The sequence below is a fragment of the Diorhabda sublineata genome, chromosome 4, assembly GCF_026230105.1.
Source record: "Diorhabda sublineata isolate icDioSubl1.1 chromosome 4, icDioSubl1.1, whole genome shotgun sequence".
NCBI classification, from domain to species: domain Eukaryota; kingdom Metazoa; phylum Arthropoda; class Insecta; order Coleoptera; family Chrysomelidae; genus Diorhabda; species Diorhabda sublineata.
This window is the reverse complement of record NC_079477.1, coordinates 36280417-36299255: the sequence shown is the minus strand read 5'-3', so window position 1 is coordinate 36299255 and position 18839 is coordinate 36280417. Positions and strand designations below refer to the sequence as shown.

At 27.3% G+C, this 18839-nt stretch overlaps 1 protein-coding gene across 2 annotated transcripts; it reads right to left on the bottom strand.

Moving 5' to 3' along the window:
• Positions 1-977: 977 nt before the first annotated feature.
• Positions 978-18212, bottom strand: LOC130442544 (sulfate transporter-like). Of its 2 annotated transcripts, XM_056776732.1 has the most exons (14): positions 18121-18212; positions 12373-12680; positions 11860-12015; positions 11688-11798; positions 11456-11628; positions 9104-9268; positions 8937-9041; positions 8745-8878; positions 8531-8693; positions 7358-7534; positions 1728-2000; positions 1518-1673; positions 1263-1458; positions 978-1206 (listed from the first exon to the last, which is right to left on the bottom strand). In XM_056776732.1, the coding sequence occupies exons 2-14, from the start codon at positions 12470-12472 to the stop codon at positions 1034-1036; spliced, it is 2082 nt and encodes a 693-aa protein (XP_056632710.1). In that variant the 5' UTR covers positions 12473-12680; positions 18121-18212; the 3' UTR covers positions 978-1033. The 2 variants fall into 2 exon arrangements, with proteins under 2 accessions (XP_056632710.1, XP_056632709.1); XM_056776731.1 differs by lacking the exon at positions 18121-18212 and having other exon boundaries at positions 12373-13113.
• Between the last annotated feature and the right edge of the window lie 627 nt (positions 18213-18839).

The following is an 18839-nucleotide window of genomic DNA, read 5'->3' as shown; positions in this document are numbered from 1 at the left end:
AATTAATGCTCAAAAAATGTGTTAATGGGTTATTTTTATGCAGGGTATACCGTTAGGGGTGAAATCTGAAAAATACTGTACGAACAAATGAGTTTATTCAAGGCCAATGGTCACGAAAATGAGTTTTTCGCTTTTTTGACCGAACGGTGAGTTTTATAAGAAAAGTACCCTGGTAATAAATTGTAGATAATAAGATTATCTATAAAAGAGCCCCTAAAAATTTTTGTCTAAACATCACTGTTTATGAGATACAGCGCTTCAAAATATCTAAAAAAGTGCTTTCACAAATTGACTGGACTATAAAAACGAATTAATGCTCAAAAAATGTGTTAATGTGTTATTTTTATGTCGGGTATACCGTTAAGGGTGAAATCTTATAAATACTGTACGAAGAAATATATTTATTCAAGGTCAAAGGTCTTGAAAATGAGTTTTTCGCGTTTTTTAACCAAACGGTGGGTTTTATCTCAAATTTACTTCAGACAAAAATTGAAGATCATTAAATGATCTACAAATAACGATCCTATACATTTTCTTCTACAAGTCACCGTTTCCGAGATATAAGCAAAATTGTCTCCTAAATTGACCTGACTATGGTATTTATATATGTATAAAAGTCGTTTTTTAATAACGGTGCACACTGTATACGTTAAATCGACTCTATAATATCCTAAACTTTCATTTCCACCAATAGTTATAGAAAAATAACCCGATAAAACGTTAAAATTATTTTATCACAAATAAAAAGTCACATAGACTCAAATCGGGTTTTCTACTAATCGATTAACTCGTTTCCAGTTCGTCTTCTTCGGTTTAGGCACGATTTTTTATTGATCTACCCGGAGCTTTTGAATTTGTCAAAACGTAAGCTCTGAAGTATTTTGTAGATACGAGGGGCAACCGATACTTTCGGAACCACCCGGGGAGTTATCTCAATACGAATTAGGTTACTTTCGAATCGAGATAAAAACACAAACATTTATACGACGTTTTTTTATTAATAAATAAATATTTAAATACAAAAAAAGTCAGTTTAAGGTTGATATTCGTTAAGGGTGAAATCTACGGGGTTGGTTTGGATGTGGTGATTGAATTTGATGGTATTAGAAGCAGTTTCCACGGCGTCGTGTATACTGAAAAACACGCGTAAAGAATTTTTTTCTTTTGAAACGAGATCGCACTTTTCCAAAAGATTATAAACTCGATCTGAAATGAAAATTTTCAATTTTTCATGGTTTCACGGATATACGATGGCGAATTACCTGAACAAGCGGCTATATACAGGGTGATATTCAATTTCTCGAATTCGTTTATCTCGTTTTTCAGCATGGCGGCGCCGCACGCGTCCAATCCGCTCACAGAAGAAAAATCCAAAACGATACATTTTATTTCCGAGTTGATTTTCCGTTGCAGTTTTTTCATTTTGTCTTTGTGATCGTTCAAAGCCGATTCTGCCATCTGAAATTATCGTTTTTCTCAGTGTGATCGTAATATACGCGCAGAAAACTAATTCTCACTTTAATTTTCAATTTGTCCAATTTAGTTCGAAGAATTTTCTCTTTTTGCGGATTCAACTCGATCAATTTGTACAATTGATTCCGAAACGTCGTTCTTGTTACGAAATTCAACGATCCGCAATAATGGAAAATTTTAATACCAACAATTTCGACCGCCTAAAATGTTCGAAAAAATCAAAAATTTCGACGCAAACAGACATTTTTACTCACTTTTTTGTATTTGTTTATGTCTAAATAAATATCCGTGTTAGGAACTGATCCTAATAAACACGTGTACGGTTTAAAATTTGTTAAAATGATGGACGTTAGCGATAAACCGATTCCTACTAGTAGAGCTATTTCCATGCTGACGAAAGCTACCGATAAGAACGTCGCTATCCATACGACGGCGTCTAGTTTACTCATTTTCCAAAATTGTATCAATTCCGTAACTTGTATCAACATACTTTTCAACGAAACCACTATAACGCTCGCCAGGACGCACTGAAATCGTAAAAATTACGTGGAACTTGAAGAAAATACTATGTAGCAGTTGAAAATTTCGTATTCGTACGTTCCCTCGTAGGTTTTAATCGTTAATAAGTTTTACCCCGTATATTTTACACTGTTACAGTGTGTAAATCAAATTTTCCCTCGTATCTCATGATATATCCAAATATTAACAAATCTTTACTTTCCCCTGTATATAATACATTGCTTCAATTGAAATATCAAACTTCCCCTCGTATATAATGATATGAAGGAATAATAGAAAATTTTCAATCTCCCTTGTAAGTTATACAATAAATATTTTTGAAAAGACATTCAGAGTTCCCCTTGTATACTATGATTTAGTGAACATTGGAAAAATTTCACTTTCCCCTGTATATAATACATTGCTTCAATTGAAATATCAAACTTCACCTCGTATATAATGATATGAAGGAATAATAGAAAATTTTCAATCTCCCTTGTAAGTTATACAATAAATATTTTTGAAAAGACATTCAGAGTTCCCCTTGTATACTATGATTTAGTGAAAATTGGAAAAATTACACTTTCCCCTGTATATAATACATTGCTTCAATTGAAATATCAAACTTCCCCTCGTATATAATGATATGAAGGAATAATAGAAAATTTTCAATCTCCCTTGTAAGTTATACAATAAATATTTTTGAAAAGACATTCAGAGTTCCCCTTGTATACTACGATTTAGTGAAAATTGGAAAAATTACACTTTCCCCTGTATATAATACATTGCTTCAATTGAAATATCAAACTTCCCCTCGTATATAATGATATGAAGGAATAATAGAAAATTTTCAATCTCCCTTGTAAGTTATACAATAAATATTTTTGAAAAGACATTCAGAGTTCCCCTTGTATACTATGATTTAGTGAAAATTGGAAAAATTACACTTTCCCCTGTATATAATACATTGCTTCAATTGAAATATCAAACTTCCCCTCGTATATAATGATATGAAGGAATAATAGAAAATTTTCAATCTCCCTTGTAAGTTATACAATAAATATTTTTGAAAAGACATTCAGAGTTCCCCTTGTATACTATGATTTAGTGAAAATTGGAAAAATTACACTTTCCCCTGTATATAATACATTGCTTCAATTGAAATATCAAACTTCCCCTCGTATATAATGATATGAAGGAATAATAGAAAATTTTCAATCTCCCTTGTAAGTTATACAATAAATATTTTTGAAAAGACATTCAGAGTTCCCCTTGTATACTATGATTTAGTGAAAATTGGAAAAATTACACTTTCCCCTGTATATAATACATTGCTTCAATTGAAATATCAAACTTCCCCTCGTATATAATGATATGAAGGAATAATAGAAAATTTTCAATCTCCCTTGTAAGTTATACAATAAATATTTTTGAAAAGACATTCAGAGTTCCCCTTGTATACTATGATTTAGTGAAAATTGGAAAAATTACACTTTCCCCTGTATATAATACATTGCTTCAATTGAAATATCAAACTTCCCCTCGTATATAATGATATGAAGGAATAATAGAAAATTTTCAATCTCCCTTGTAAGTTATACAATAAATATTTTTGAAAAGACATTCAGAGTTCCCCTTGTATACTATGATTTAGTGAAAATTGGAAAAATTACACTTTCCCCTGTATATAATACATTGCTTCAATTGAAATATCAAACTTCCCCTCGTATATAATGATATGAAGGAATAATAGAAAATTTTCAATCTCCCTTGTAAGTTATACAATAAATATTTTTGAAAAGACATTCAGAGTTCCCCTTGTATACTACGATTTAGTGAAAATTGGAAAAATTACACTTTCCCCTGTATATAATACATTGCTTCAATTGAAATATCAAACTTCACCTCGTATATAATGATATGAAGGAATAATAGAAAATTTTCAATCTCCCTTGTAAGTTATGTAAAAAATATTTTTGAAAAGACATTCAGAGTTTCCCTTGTATACTATGATTTAGTGAAAATTGGAAAAATTACACTTGCCCCTGTATATAATACATTGCTTCAATTGAAATATCAAACTTCACCTCGTATATAATGATATGAAGGAATAATAGAAAATTTTCAATTTCCCTTGTAAGTTATATAATAAATATTTTTGAAAAGACAATCTGAGTTCCCCTTGTATACTATGATTTAGTGAAAATTGGAAAAATTTCACTTTCCCCTGTATATAATACATTGCTTCAATTGAAATATCAAACTTCCCCTCGTATATAATGATATGAAGGAATAATAGAAAATTTTCAATCTCCCTTGTAAGTTATACAATAAATATTTTTGAAAAGACATTCAGAGTTCCCCTTGTATACTATGATTTAGTGAAAATTGGAAAAATTACACTTTCCCCTGTATATAATACATTGCTTCAATTGAAATATCAAACTTCCCCTCGTATATAATGATATGAAGGAATAATAGAAAATTTTCAATCTCCCTTGTAAGTTATACAATAAATATTTTTGAAAAGACATTCAGAGTTCCCCTTGTATACTATGATTTAGTGAAAATTGGAAAAATTACACTTTCCCCTGTATATAATACATTGCTTCAATTGAAATATCAAACTTCCCCTCGTATATAATGATATGAAGGAATAATAGAAAATTTTCAATCTCCCTTGTAAGTTATACAATAAATATTTTTGAAAAGACATTCAGAGTTCCCCTTGTATACTACGATTTAGTGAAAATTGGAAAAATTACACTTTCCCCTGTATATAATACATTGCTTCAATTGAAATATCAAACTTCACCTCGTATATAATGATATGAAGGAATAATAGAAAATTTTCAATCTCCCTTGTAAGTTATGTAAAAAATATTTTTGAAAAGACATTCAGAGTTTCCCTTGTATACTATGATTTAGTGAAAATTGGAAAAATTACACTTGCCCCTGTATATAATACATTGCTTCAATTGAAATATCAAACTTCACCTCGTATATAATGATATGAAGGAATAATAGAAAATTTTCAATTTCCCTTGTAAGTTATATAATAAATATTTTTGAAAAGACAATCTGAGTTCCCCTTGTATACTATGATTTAGTGAAAATTGGAAAAATTTCACTTTCCCCTGTATATAATACATTGCTTCAATTGAAATATCAAACTTCCCCTCGTATATAATGATATGAAGGAATAATAGAAAATTTTCAATCTCCCTTGTAAGTTATACAATAAATATTTTTGAAAAGACATTCAGAGTTCCCCTTGTATACTATGATTTAGTGAAAATTGGAAAAATTACACTTTCCCCTGTATATAATACATTGCTTCAATTGAAATATCAAACTTCCCCTCGTATATAATGATATGAAGGAATAATAGAAAATTTTCAATCTCCCTTGTAAGTTATACAATAAATATTTTTGAAAAGACATTCAGAGTTCCCCTTGTATACTATGATTTAGTGAAAATTGGAAAAATTACACTTTCCCCTGTATATAATACATTGCTTCAATTGAAATATCAAACTTCCCCTCGTATATAATGATATGAAGGAATAATAGAAAATTTTCAATCTCCCTTGTAAGTTATACAATAAATATTTTTGAAAAGACATTCAGAGTTCCCCTTGTATACTATGATTTAGTGAAAATTGGAAAAATTACACTTTCCCCTGTATATAATACATTGCTTCAATTGAAATATCAAACTTCCCCTCGTATATAATGATATGAAGGAATAATAGAAAATTTTCAATTTCCCTTGTAAGTTATACGATAAATATTTTTGAAAAGACATTCAGAGTTCCCCTTGTATACTACGATTTAGTGAAAATTGGAAAAATTACACTTTCCCTTCTATATAATACATTGCTTCAATTGAAATATCAAATTTCCCCTCGTATATAATGATATGAGGGAATAATAGAAAATTTTCAATCTCCCTTGTAAGTTATACAATAAATATTTTTGAAAAGACATTCAGAGTTCCCCTTGTATACTATGATTTAGTGAAAATTGGAAAAATTACACTTTCCCCTGTATATAATACATTGCTTCAATTGAAATATCAAACTTCACCTCGTATATAATGATATGAAGGAATAATAGAAAATTTTCAATCTCCCTTGTAAGTTATGTAAAAAATATTTTTGAAAAGACATTCAGAGTTTCCCTTGTATACTATGATTTAGTGAAAATTGGAAAAATTACACTTGCCCCTGTATATAATACATTGCTTCAATTGAAATATCAAACTTCACCTCGTATATAATGATATGAAGGAATAATAGAAAATTTTCAATTTCCCTTGTAAGTTATATAATAAATATTTTTGAAAAGACAATCTGAGTTCCCCTTGTATACTATGATTTAGTGAAAATTGGAAAAATTTCACTTTCCCCTGTATATAATACATTGCTTCAATTGAAATATCAAACTTCCCCTCGTATATAATGATATGAAGGAATAATAGAAAATTTTCAATTTCCCTTGTAAGTTATATAATAAATATTTTTAAAAAGACATTCAAAATTTCTTTTGTACACTATTTGGCGATATATTGAAAAAAATTACACTTTCCCCTGTATATTACACATTGCTTTAGTCGAAATATAAAACTTTCCCTCGTATATTACGATCAACTGAAATAGAGAAAAATTCTCTTTTACCCTTGTATATTATATATTATATAATATATTGTATTAATCAACATATCAAACACTCCTCGTATATCATAAACTGTTATAGTTGTAAGCTTTCACACTTATCCTCGTATATATTATACATTATTCACTTCCCTCGTATGTAATAAACAGTTTAAGCTAGAAATTCACACTGCACCTCGTATATTATGAATTGTTGTAGTCAAACATTGAGACTCACCCTTGTGTACTCAAAATTTACATTTTCCCTGGTATGTTATATATTGTCATAGTCAATAAATCACAACCCCACTCAATTCGTACATACAGTCATAATCAAAAATTTGAAATTTTTCTTGTATATTATATACAGTAATAGTCAAAAGTTCAGACTTTTTTTCAATATAAAATATAATATGTTGGTCAAAAATTGACACTTTCTTCGGAATACTGTTATATCAAAAATTTACACTTTCCTCATATAAGATATACAGTCATAGTCAGAAAATCACACTTTCTCATATATTAAATACTGTTATAGTCAAAAATTGAGACTTCCGCTTAAATATATTGTTTTAGTCAAAAATTCACACTTCACGCTTATTAAATACAATCATAACCAAAAATTCACACTACCTTCCGTATTTATTGAACTGCTATAGTGATGTCATACTAGTAATGACAGATGACGTTTCGGTCAAGAATTTGGTATCGATTACAGGAAAAATACTCACTTTAGGTAGAGGTTCGAAAAACGGTGCTATCCATAAAAGAGTAACCGTTAAAAGTATTGAAGAAATAACGGAAACCAATTGGGTTTTCCCACCGACAACTTCCTGTATCATCGATCTGGATAACGAAGCGCAAAACGGCATACAAGAAAAACAGGAACCCGCCGCGTTACCCAAACCCTACAAAAAAAATTATTCACATCGAAACGAAAAAAAAAAAATCATCCGATTCTGTTATATCTGAGCCTCTTCAGTACAGTACATCATCATTAATTTGAAAAAAAAATGATATAATAGACCGATTTTGTTATTTTTAAAACTCATCAGCACAATATAATACCTCTAATTTGAGAAAAATGAGATATAAGACCGGTTTTGTTATTTTTAAGACTCATCAGCACAATATGATATTTCAAATTTGAGCAGAATGGAATAAAAGACCGATTTTTTCATTTATAAGACTTTTCAGTACAATATAATATCTCTGATTTGAAGAAAATGAAATATTCGAACGGTTTTGTCTTTTATGAGACTGTCCAGCACAATATAATGTATCGAATTGAAGACAAATGAGATATTAAAGCGGTTTTGTTATTTTTAAGACTCTTCAGCATTATATAATATTTCTAATAACATCATTAATTTGAAAAAAAAAATGATATAATAGACCGATTTTGTTATTTTTAAAACTCATCAGTACAATATAATACCTCTAATTTGAGAAAAATGAGATATAAGACCGGTTTTGTTATTTTTAAGACTCATCAGCACAATATGATATTTCAAATTTGAGCAGAATGGATAAAAGACCGATTTTTTCATTTATAAGACTTTTCAGTACAATATAATATCTCTGATTTGAAGAAAATGAAATATTCGAACGGTTTTGTCTTTTATGAGACTGTCCAGCACAATATAATGTATCGAATTGAAGACAAATGAGATATTAAAGCGGTTTTGTTATTTTTAAGACTCTTCAGCATTATATAATATTTCCAATTGGAGCGAAATGAAATATTTGACCGATTTTGTTGTTTTCGAGCCTCTTCAGCACACTACACGAATCAATTTAATCATAATTTTAGAAAATAAATATGTTACATCGTTACGGGTGGTATATAGTCAGTGCGTAGTTGTTTTTCTCGGGGAAAATGATGGAAATTTCCATATATTTACCATTGCTAATAATTCTTGATTCGCGTCTACTTCGTAGTTTCCTTTTTGAGCTAGTATCATCATCAGGGATATCGTTATAGCATACGAAACGATCGAAGTGGAAATACCATCGGTTATAATTTTCGAAAGTAGAGGTAATGGCGGAAATTCAGGTTGGGGAAATCTAAAATTTTCATCAATCACAATGAAAGCAAAAAAAAAATAAACAACTCACCCCTTGGGAATGTCCCCTATCACTTTTAAATCGTAAACTTTTTGTAAATTTAAATATTGCGAACATAGTGTACCTATAATAACCACTATGAGCTCTATGGGTATTGGTACAGACGATTTTTTCGCTATTATTGGCTGAGATATAAAAAAAATTAATTATTATACAGGCGTGAACAAAAATAAGTCATTTTACCTTTAATATTTCATTATTTATTACTAATACAATTATTGCTATCGCCGATATAATCACCGCAGCCCAATTAACTTCGTTCAATTCCTCGAACACTATTTTCAATATCTATAAACAAATCGATTATACAGGGGGAAATACAAAAGTAGTTTTAATAAATTATATCATACCTTAACTGTGATGAAGTTTCCTTTGAAACTAGGCATATCCACACCGATGAGATCTTTTATTTGGGTAGCGACTATTTGAAAAGCCGCTCCGCAAGTAAAAGATTTAACTAGTACGTCGGATAAAAGGGCGGTTACCGCCCCCAAACGTAAACAATACATAATGAGCTAAAAATATAATAAAAAACGGATTTACGTGGTTGAAATACTTTTTAAACTATACATAAACATATATGGTAATGGTTATTATGAGGAAAATATGATAATATATACGGGGGTCGTACGTAATTATGTGTTTAACTTATTAATATAGTTTTTTAATACGACATCCTGTATATTTTTTATATTTAGATTCATTTTTGGAAAATAATGGTTTAAGATTAACGAATGCTTCACAAAAATGATAATAATTGATATTTTTTTTTAAAAAAACTGGAATATATTAAAAAAATTTGAAATAAGAATATTTTTCAATTTACCTCGTATGTAAATACTAGAAAATAAGTAATTAGTAGTAGATTGATAGATATTGTGCGATATTCAAATCTATTATAACAGAAATCGTGATTTTGACATTTGTATACAGGGTGAGCCGAATTTTTTATAATAATTTGGCTTTATTCATTTTTTTTTTGTGAATTGCGTTAAAACTGCAGAATATTTTGGGAAATAACGGTTTAAGGTTAATGAATGCTTTGGAAAAATGATAAAATAATTGATATTTTTCGAAAAAAAAATTAAATATATTGAGAAAAATTAAAAGAAAAATTATTTTTTAATTCACCTCGTATATAAATACTAGGAAATGAATAATTAGTCGTTATTTGATATAAATTGTTCGGTATTCAAATTTATTATAACAAAAATCATCGACGAATATTTATATACAGGGTGAGCCGAATGTTTTTATAATAATTTGGCTTTATTTAATTTTTTTTTGTGAATTGCGTTAAAACTGCGGAATATTTTGGGAAATAACGGTTTAAGGTTAATGAATGCTTTGGAAAAATGATAAAATAATTGATATTTTTCGAAAAAAAAATTAAATATATTGAGAAAAATTAAAAGAAAAATTATTTTTTAATTCACCTCGTATATAAATACTAGGAAATTAATAATTAGTCGTTATTTGATATAAATTGTTCGGTATTCAAATTTATTATAGCAAAAATCATCGACGAATATTTATATACAGGGTGAGCCGAATGTTTTTATAATAATTTGGCTTTATTCAATTTTTTTTTGTGAATTGCGTTAAAACTGCAGAATATTTTGGGAAATAACGGTTCAAGGTTAATGAATGCTTTGAAAAAATGATAAAATAATTGATATTTTTCGAAAAAAAAAATGAAATATATTGAGAAAAATTAAAAAAAAATTATTTTTTAATTCACCTCGTATATAAATACTAGGAAATGAATAATTAGTCGTTATTTGATATAAATTGTTCGGTATTCAAATTTATTATAACAAAAATCATCGACGAATATTTATATACAGGGTGAGCCGAATGTTTTTATAATAATTTGGCTTTATTTAATTTTTTTTTGTGAATTGCGTTAAAACTGCAGAATATTTTGGGAAATAACGGTTTAAGGTTAATGAATGCTTTGGAAAAATGATAAAATAATTTATATTTTTCGAAAAAAAAATTAAATATATTGAGAAAAATTAAAAAAAAAATTATTTTTTAATTCACCTCGTATATAAATACTAGGAAATGAATAATTAGTCGTTATTTGATATAAATTGTTCGGTATTATAAAATAATCGACGAATATTTGTATACAGGGTGAGCCGAATGTTTTTATAATAAAGTTTCAACAATATATTGACTTTATTTCATTTTTATTGTCGAAATTTTGCAAATTAACAGTTTAAGGTTAACGAATGCCTCACAAAAATTATATAATAATTGCTATTTTAGTGAAAAAAATATTAAAAGATGCAAAAAAATATAAATTTACTTTTTCACTTACCCCGTGTACAGATGATGAAAAATTATTTTTCTTAGTATCAATTTTGAAATTACATTATATTCGTCAACTTATTTAATAAAAAAAATATCAAAAAATCCACTACTCACTTATATACAGGGGAGTTCAATTTTTGTTATAAATATAAAAATGGTCATATATTTTTAAATACCCTATATAATTGAGCGTTATTGCATATTATACGATTATATAAGTTTATAAAGTAACCCGAATACTGAGGAATATACAGGGTGTCATATTTTACATAATTTCAGTGGAAATCGAGTCGTCGTTGTGGCATTGAAAAATCCACCCTGTATATATCGATTTCCTGGAAATAAATTGAAAAAAATTCATTTAAAAATCATTATAAACATACTTGAACTACTGATGTTACGAAAGTAACCGCCGTAGCCACTTGGATGGGCGTGTAACCCACACTAATCACAGTCACTGTATCATTATTTCCAGAAGCCGTAGTTTCCAAAAAAGATTGATCGGCATGCTCCAAAACCGCCTTACCCGTCATCAAACAGGCAATAGAAAACGTACCTGGAAAATTTAATCGAAAATATTTTCGAAAAACGGATTTTCGACAACAAAACTCTCACCCATAGAAGCGTGTTTCGACGTACCGAAAAAAAAGTATACCAGAACGGGAAATATCGCCATGTATATACCTACCACCGGTGGTACGTTGCCCAAAAGGGCGTAAGCCATACCTAAAACATATACGATAAACTTCGAAGTTGATTTCGTCATTTAATATTGTTTTTATCTCACCCTGTGGTATGTGCATGACGGCCACTGTGTATCCAGAAGCTAAATCAGCTAAAAAATCCTTTTTCCAATCATATTTCGGTAACCATTTCAACACAGGAATCGTTCTAGTAACAATTTTTCTAATAGAAACTTTCCCAGGGCATAATCTATGTATTACTAAAAAATTATTCATGATACACACTGTATATAAACACAAACTGTTACGAAAACTCTAAATTCAGCTTTCTATTCACTAAAAATCGTTAAAATATCAAAATTAGCTGGCGAAAAGTCCTTAAATCGATTTACGTGATTTAACTTTGTTATAACCCTCGTATAACAACAGGATTGTTATAAAATAACGATTTAGAGATACTCTAACTTATGTTTGAGTGTATTAGATCGCTATCATGAACAGATTACGTACTTAGTAACGTTTCGATCTCTGAAGATGATTATTTATTTATCGAAACGTTGTTGGAAAAAAAATTATGAAAAAATATGAATGGAAAATGACTTATGGAAGGTACTTACGGTTTTTTTTGTCTTTTTCGTAACGAAAATTTTGTCTCAACTGATTATGTTCATACAAGGGGCGTTCGATTTTTATTTTCGTCTGGTTTTCGTCGGCCATTTCGACGATATCGATCACTGGCTATGACAAAATGTCGATTCAACGGAACCCCCACGTAAAATGACTGCGTAATTTGTCGAGATATTCGACGAATGTTTATTCAATATTAAATTTAATTTTTTCAGATTAGTTAATTGAGCTCTATTTGTAGAGTAAATTTTAATTGAGAAACTTACACATCACAAGTTTTTTCCCGTAATGAATAATCCTAAAAAACATGTAAACATAATGGAATATTTACTTTAATAATAAAGAAAAACCAGCGGCGTTTCGATTTATATCATTTAAAGGGTATTATAAATATTTAAAATGAGTTTTTCGCGTAAAAAAAATGTAATCAACGTTTTTCTACAAACTAAAATAATCGGTTGCCTTTAAATCACACGTTTTGGAGCAACCCTCGTATCAACGAGAAGATTTAAAACAGTTTTTTCACGTTTTATAAAAGTAGACGTATTTTTGACTAACACTGTATAATATGAAGTAGTTATAAGTAATAATTAAACTGCCTCACACCAAAAATATCGATTTTTACACTTAGAATTTGTGGAATTATTAATAGGGTTCCAATAGGGAAGTAATGCCTCACACTGTATGTATATTAGAATTTTTTTTGATCGAATATTCTCGAAAAACTTCAATCTATAATAATTATTACCCAAAATGTTATAATTAGTAATAATTTTATCAATATTACTAAATTTGATGTTACTACGACATTTTGTAATAAAGACGCACCCTGTATGATTATAATCGATGTTTTCCAAATGATCCGAATTTAAAAATAAACTCAATTTAGAATAAAACACTCTGTATATAACGAAAAAAAAAATATGAGAACATTTGTAATTAAATTTGATGATTTTACACATATAGGGTGGGTCGAAATTGATTTTAAATTTCGTCGATTGCCAATGAGTTTAATAAAGAAAAAAAATTGATCGATACGTCACTGCCAGAGGTCATTCAACCGTGGAATTTGAAGAAATGATTCGGAACGGTGAAATTAGTTATTTAAATTTTCAAAAAAAAAACGAGTTCAAGGTCATTAACGTGATAAAAGAAAATATAATAACGAAAAACGCGTATGAAATATACTAGATTTCATTCACATTAATATATACAAGGTGTAGTTATAAAGTAGTTTGAAATATTTATATGGAAATATGTATTGGAGATATTCTGTAATGAATAATCACACTGTATATAAGATTTTTGACGAATTTTTTAAAAGAAAATATAACAACTGAAACCGCGTATGAGAAATACTTGATTTAATTTACATTAATATATACAGGGTGTAGTTATAAAGTAGTCTGAAATATTTATATGAAAATATGTATTGGAGATATTCTATAATGAATAATCACACTGTATATAAGATTTTTGACGAATTTTTTAAAAGAAAATATAACAACTGAAACCGCGTATGATAAATACTTGATTTAATTTACATTAATATATACAGGGTGTAGTTATAAAGTAGTCTGAAATATTTATATGAAAATATGTATTGGAGATATTCTATAATGAATAATCACACTGTATATAAGATTTTTGACGAATTTTTTAAAAGAAAATATAACAACTGAAACCGCGTATGATAAATACTTGATTTAATTTACATTAATATATACAGGGTATAGTTATAAAGTAGTCTGAAATATTTATATGAAAATATGTATTGGAGATATTCTATAATGAATAATCACACTGTATATAAGATTTTTGACGAATTTTTTAAAAGAAAATATAACAACTGAAACCGCGTGTGATAAATACTTGATTTAATTTACATTAATATATACAGGGTGTAGTTATAAAGTAGTCTGAAATATTTATATGAAAATATGTATTGGAGATATTCTATAATGAATAATCACACTGTATATAAGATTTTTGACGAATTTTTTAAAAGAAAATATAACAACTGAAACCGCGTATGATAAATACTTGATTTAATTTACATTAATATATACAGGGTGTAGTTATAAAGTAGTCTGAAATATTTATATGAAAATATGTATTGGAGATATTCTATAATGAATAATCACACTGTATATAAGATTTTTGACGAATTTTTTAAAAGAAAATATAACAACTGAAACCGCGTGTGATAAATACTTGATTTAATTTACATTAATATATACAGGGTGTAGTTATAAAGTAGTCTGAAATATTTATATGAAAATATGTATTGGAGATATTCTATAATGAATAATCACACTGTATATAAGATTTTTGACGAATTTTTTAAAAGAAAATATAACAACTGAAACCGCGTGTGATAAATACTTGATTTAATTTACATTAATATATACAGGGTGTAGTTATAAAGTAGTCTGAAATATTTATATGAAAATATGTATTGGAGATATTCTATAATGAATAATCACACTGTATATAAGATTTTTGACGAATTTTTTAAAAGAAAATATAACAACTGAAACCGCGTATGATAAATACTTGATTTAATTTACATTAATATATACAGGGTGTAGTTATAAAGTAGTCTGAAATATTTATATGAAAATATGTATTGGAGATATTCTATAATGAATAATCACACTGTATATAAGATTTTTGACGAATTTTTTAAAAGAAAATATAACAACTGAAACCGCGTGTGATAAATACTTGATTTAATTTACATTAATATATACAGGGTGTAGTTATAAAGTAGTCTGAAATATTTATATGAAAATATGTATTGGAGATATTCTATAATGAATAATCACACTGTATATAAGATTTTTGACGAATTTTTTAAAAGAAAATATAACAACTGAAACCGCGTGTGATAAATACTTGATTTAATTTACATTAATATATACAGGGTGTAGTTATAAAGTTGTCTGAAATATTTATATGAAAATATGTATTGGAGATATTCTATAATGAATAATCACACTGTATATAAGATTTTTGACGAATTTTTTAAAAGAAAATATAACAACTGAAACCGCGTGTGATAAATACTTGATTTAATTTACATTAATATATACAGGGTGTAGTTATAAAGTAGTCTGAAATATTTATATGAAAATATGTATTGGAGATATTCTATAATGAATAATCACACTGTATATAAGATTTTTGACGAATTTTTTAAAAGAAAATATAACAACTGAAACCGCGTGTGAAAAATACTTGATTTGATTCACATTAATGTATACAGGGTGTTTTTATACAGTAGTTTAAAATATTTATATGAAAATATGTATTGGAGATATTCTATAATGAATAATCACACTGTATATAAGGTTTTTGACGAATTTTTTGAAAGAAAATATAACAACTGAAACCGCGTGTGATAAATACTTGATTTAATTTACATTAATATATACAGGGTGTAGTTATAAAGTAGTCTGAAATATTTATATGAAAATATGTATTGGAGATATTCTATAATGAATAATCACACTGTATATAAGATTTTTGACGAATTTTTTAAAAGAAAATATAACAACTGAAACCGCGTGTGATAAATACTTGATTTAATACACATTAATATATACAGGGTGTAGTTATAAAGTAGTCTGAAATATTTATATGAAAATATGTATTGGAGATATTCTATAATGAATAATCACACTGTATATAAGATTTTTGACGAATTTTTTAAAAGAAAATATAACAACTGAAACCGCGTGTGATAAATACTTGATTTAATTTACATTAATATATACAGGGTGTAGTTATAAAGTAGTCTGAAATATTTATATGAAAATATGTATTGGAGATATTCTATAATGAATAATCACACTGTATATAAGATTTTTGACGAATTTTTTAAAAGAAAATATAACAACTGAAACCGCGTATGATAAATACTTGATTTAATTTACATTAATATATACAGGGTGTAGTTATAAAGTAGTCTGAAATATTTATATGAAAATATGTATTGGAGATATTCTATAATGAATAATCACACTGTATATAAGATTTTTGACGAATTTTTTAAAAGAAAATATAACAACTGAAACCGCGTGTGATAAATACTTGATTTAATTTACATTAATATATACAGGGTGTAGTTATAAAGTAGTCTGAAATATTTATATGAAAATATGTATTGGAGATATTCTATAATGAATAATCACACTGTATATAAGATTTTTGACGAATTTTTTAAAAGAAAATATAACAACTGAAACCGCGTGTGATAAATACTTGATTTAATTTACATTAATATATACAGGGTGTAGTTATAAAGTAGTCTGAAATATTTATATGAAAATATGTATTGGAGATATTCTATAATGAATAATCACACTGTATATAAGATTTTTGACGAATTTTTTAAAAGAAAATATAACAACTGAAACCGCGTGTGATAAATACTTGATTTAATTTACATTAATATATACAGGGTGTAGTTATAAAGTAGTCTGAAACATTTATATGATAATATGTATTGGAGATATTCTGTAATGAATAATCACACTGTATATAAGATTTTTGACGAATTTTTTAAAAGAAAATATAACAACTGAAACCGCGTGTGAAAAATACTTGATTTGATTCACATTAATGTATACAGGGTGTTTTTATACAGTAGTTTAAAATATTTATATGAAAATATGTATTGGAGATATTCTATAATGAATAATCACACTGTATATAAGGTTTTTGACGAATTTTTTGAAAGAAAATATAACAACTGAAACCGCGTGTAAAAAATAGTAGATTTTCTTCACATTAACATATACAGGGTGTAGTTATAAAGGAGCTTGGAATATTTATATCAAAATATGTATCAATTTCACACTGTATACAAATTTTTTAGAAAAGAAATTGTTAAACTTGCTCGTAAATTTTATGTTTTCACTATTAATAGTATGATAATTCATGTAGATTAGATAAAACGATATCATATTTACATTTAAATAACTTCAAACGTCATTGTTTTAATAAATTCAAAATATTTGTTGACATTGTGGCTTAAAAATATTAATTTCTGGATGGAATAATCATTTTTCGTTACGTTAACACTATATACTGAAAATAAAATTATATTACAACGAAGTTATGTACGTTATTCTTCTTTTTTTATCAATGGGTCTCTACAGCTCCGAATTTGCTGTTTGTTCGTAATCCCGGCATTGAAATTATCGTTTATCAAGAACAAAAATCAATTTCGAGTTTAGAAATATACAATGTGAGTCAAAAATATATCGAGTTTTATGATTTTTAATGTCATAAAACAATAAAAACAAAAAACTGTGAATAAATCAACAAATTAACATCGTTCACCCCTCGTATATAGAAGATATAATGTTGTTTCGAATTCAATATGGATTTCCGTTAATTTATAGTGTGTTACAAATATTGTGAATTCCCCCGAGTATACAGGGTGCGTCGTTAATCAAAAATATATTTTTTCAAAATTTACGAAAACTTTTTCAATAGTACACCCTGTATATTGAAAGTTTTTTTGTTAAATTACAGTTAAAACCATTAAAATCTCGTATTTTTCTTTGTATTATATTTTTCGTAAATCAGTTATACAGGGTGATATATTTATAGTGAATAAAAAATTTATTTTTGACCACCCTGTAGAAATTTACGTATTTTTGTAACTAATAATTATTAAAATCGGTTGAGAATATGAATAATTATGAAAATTACTGATAAAAACTTACTGCGACGTCGTATAATACAGGGTTAAAGTGTTTTTTCGAAATTTTCACTTTACAAAAACTTTATCTATACTGAAATGAAACGAAAATTTGTTGATTCACTTTTGTGTTTACGTAGTTTTTACGTTTACAGTAGATTTACGTCAAATACGACTTATAAACAAACAGAAAATTAGTTCGTGAATATTTTGATAATGAAAAATATGATTGAAATAAAATAAATGCGTTTTTAATGTTTTTACTAACGATTTTACCAAAACAAACTTTAATTATATCATTCGACATGCTATCTTAGGATATACAGGGCGAAACTGTAAAAATCCTCCAGTAAAACACGAAATAATTAGAAAATAAAATATACTTTTGAACGACCCCCTGTAATCAATCAAAATATCAACTGCACCTTATATATATATATATATATATATATATATATATATATATATATATGTGATATTTTTTTCCGAAAATTCAATAAAAATTGAAATATTCGAGTAACTTTATGAACACCCCTGTATAATAAAATAATTACGTCATGAATTTTTTATGAAAAATTTCCAAGTAAGAATCAATTTTTTCGAAACATTTCCGAATATCTGTCAATTAATTGGCAAAATTCAATGTTTTTTCGCTTACGGGGGCTATACGTAAAGTTTGAAAAAAAAATTGACTTACCTTGATGTTTAAGCGATTCCGGCGGCCATTTTATTTAAAATTCGTGG

Excerpts from the sequence above, each read along its gene's own strand:
- LOC130442544 (XM_056776732.1), bottom strand. The coding sequence starts at position 12,472 with ATGGCCGACGAAAACCAGACGAAAATAAAAATCGAACGCCCCTTGTAT. Across the intron at positions 2,001-7,357 it reads TTTTCGAACCTCTACCTAAA|TGCGTCCTGGCGAGCGTTAT; the intron begins GTGAGTATTTTT and ends TTACGATTTCAG. Across the intron at positions 1,459-1,517 it reads TGGACAAATTGAAAATTAAA|ATGGCAGAATCGGCTTTGAA; the intron begins GTGAGAATTAGT and ends CGATAATTTCAG.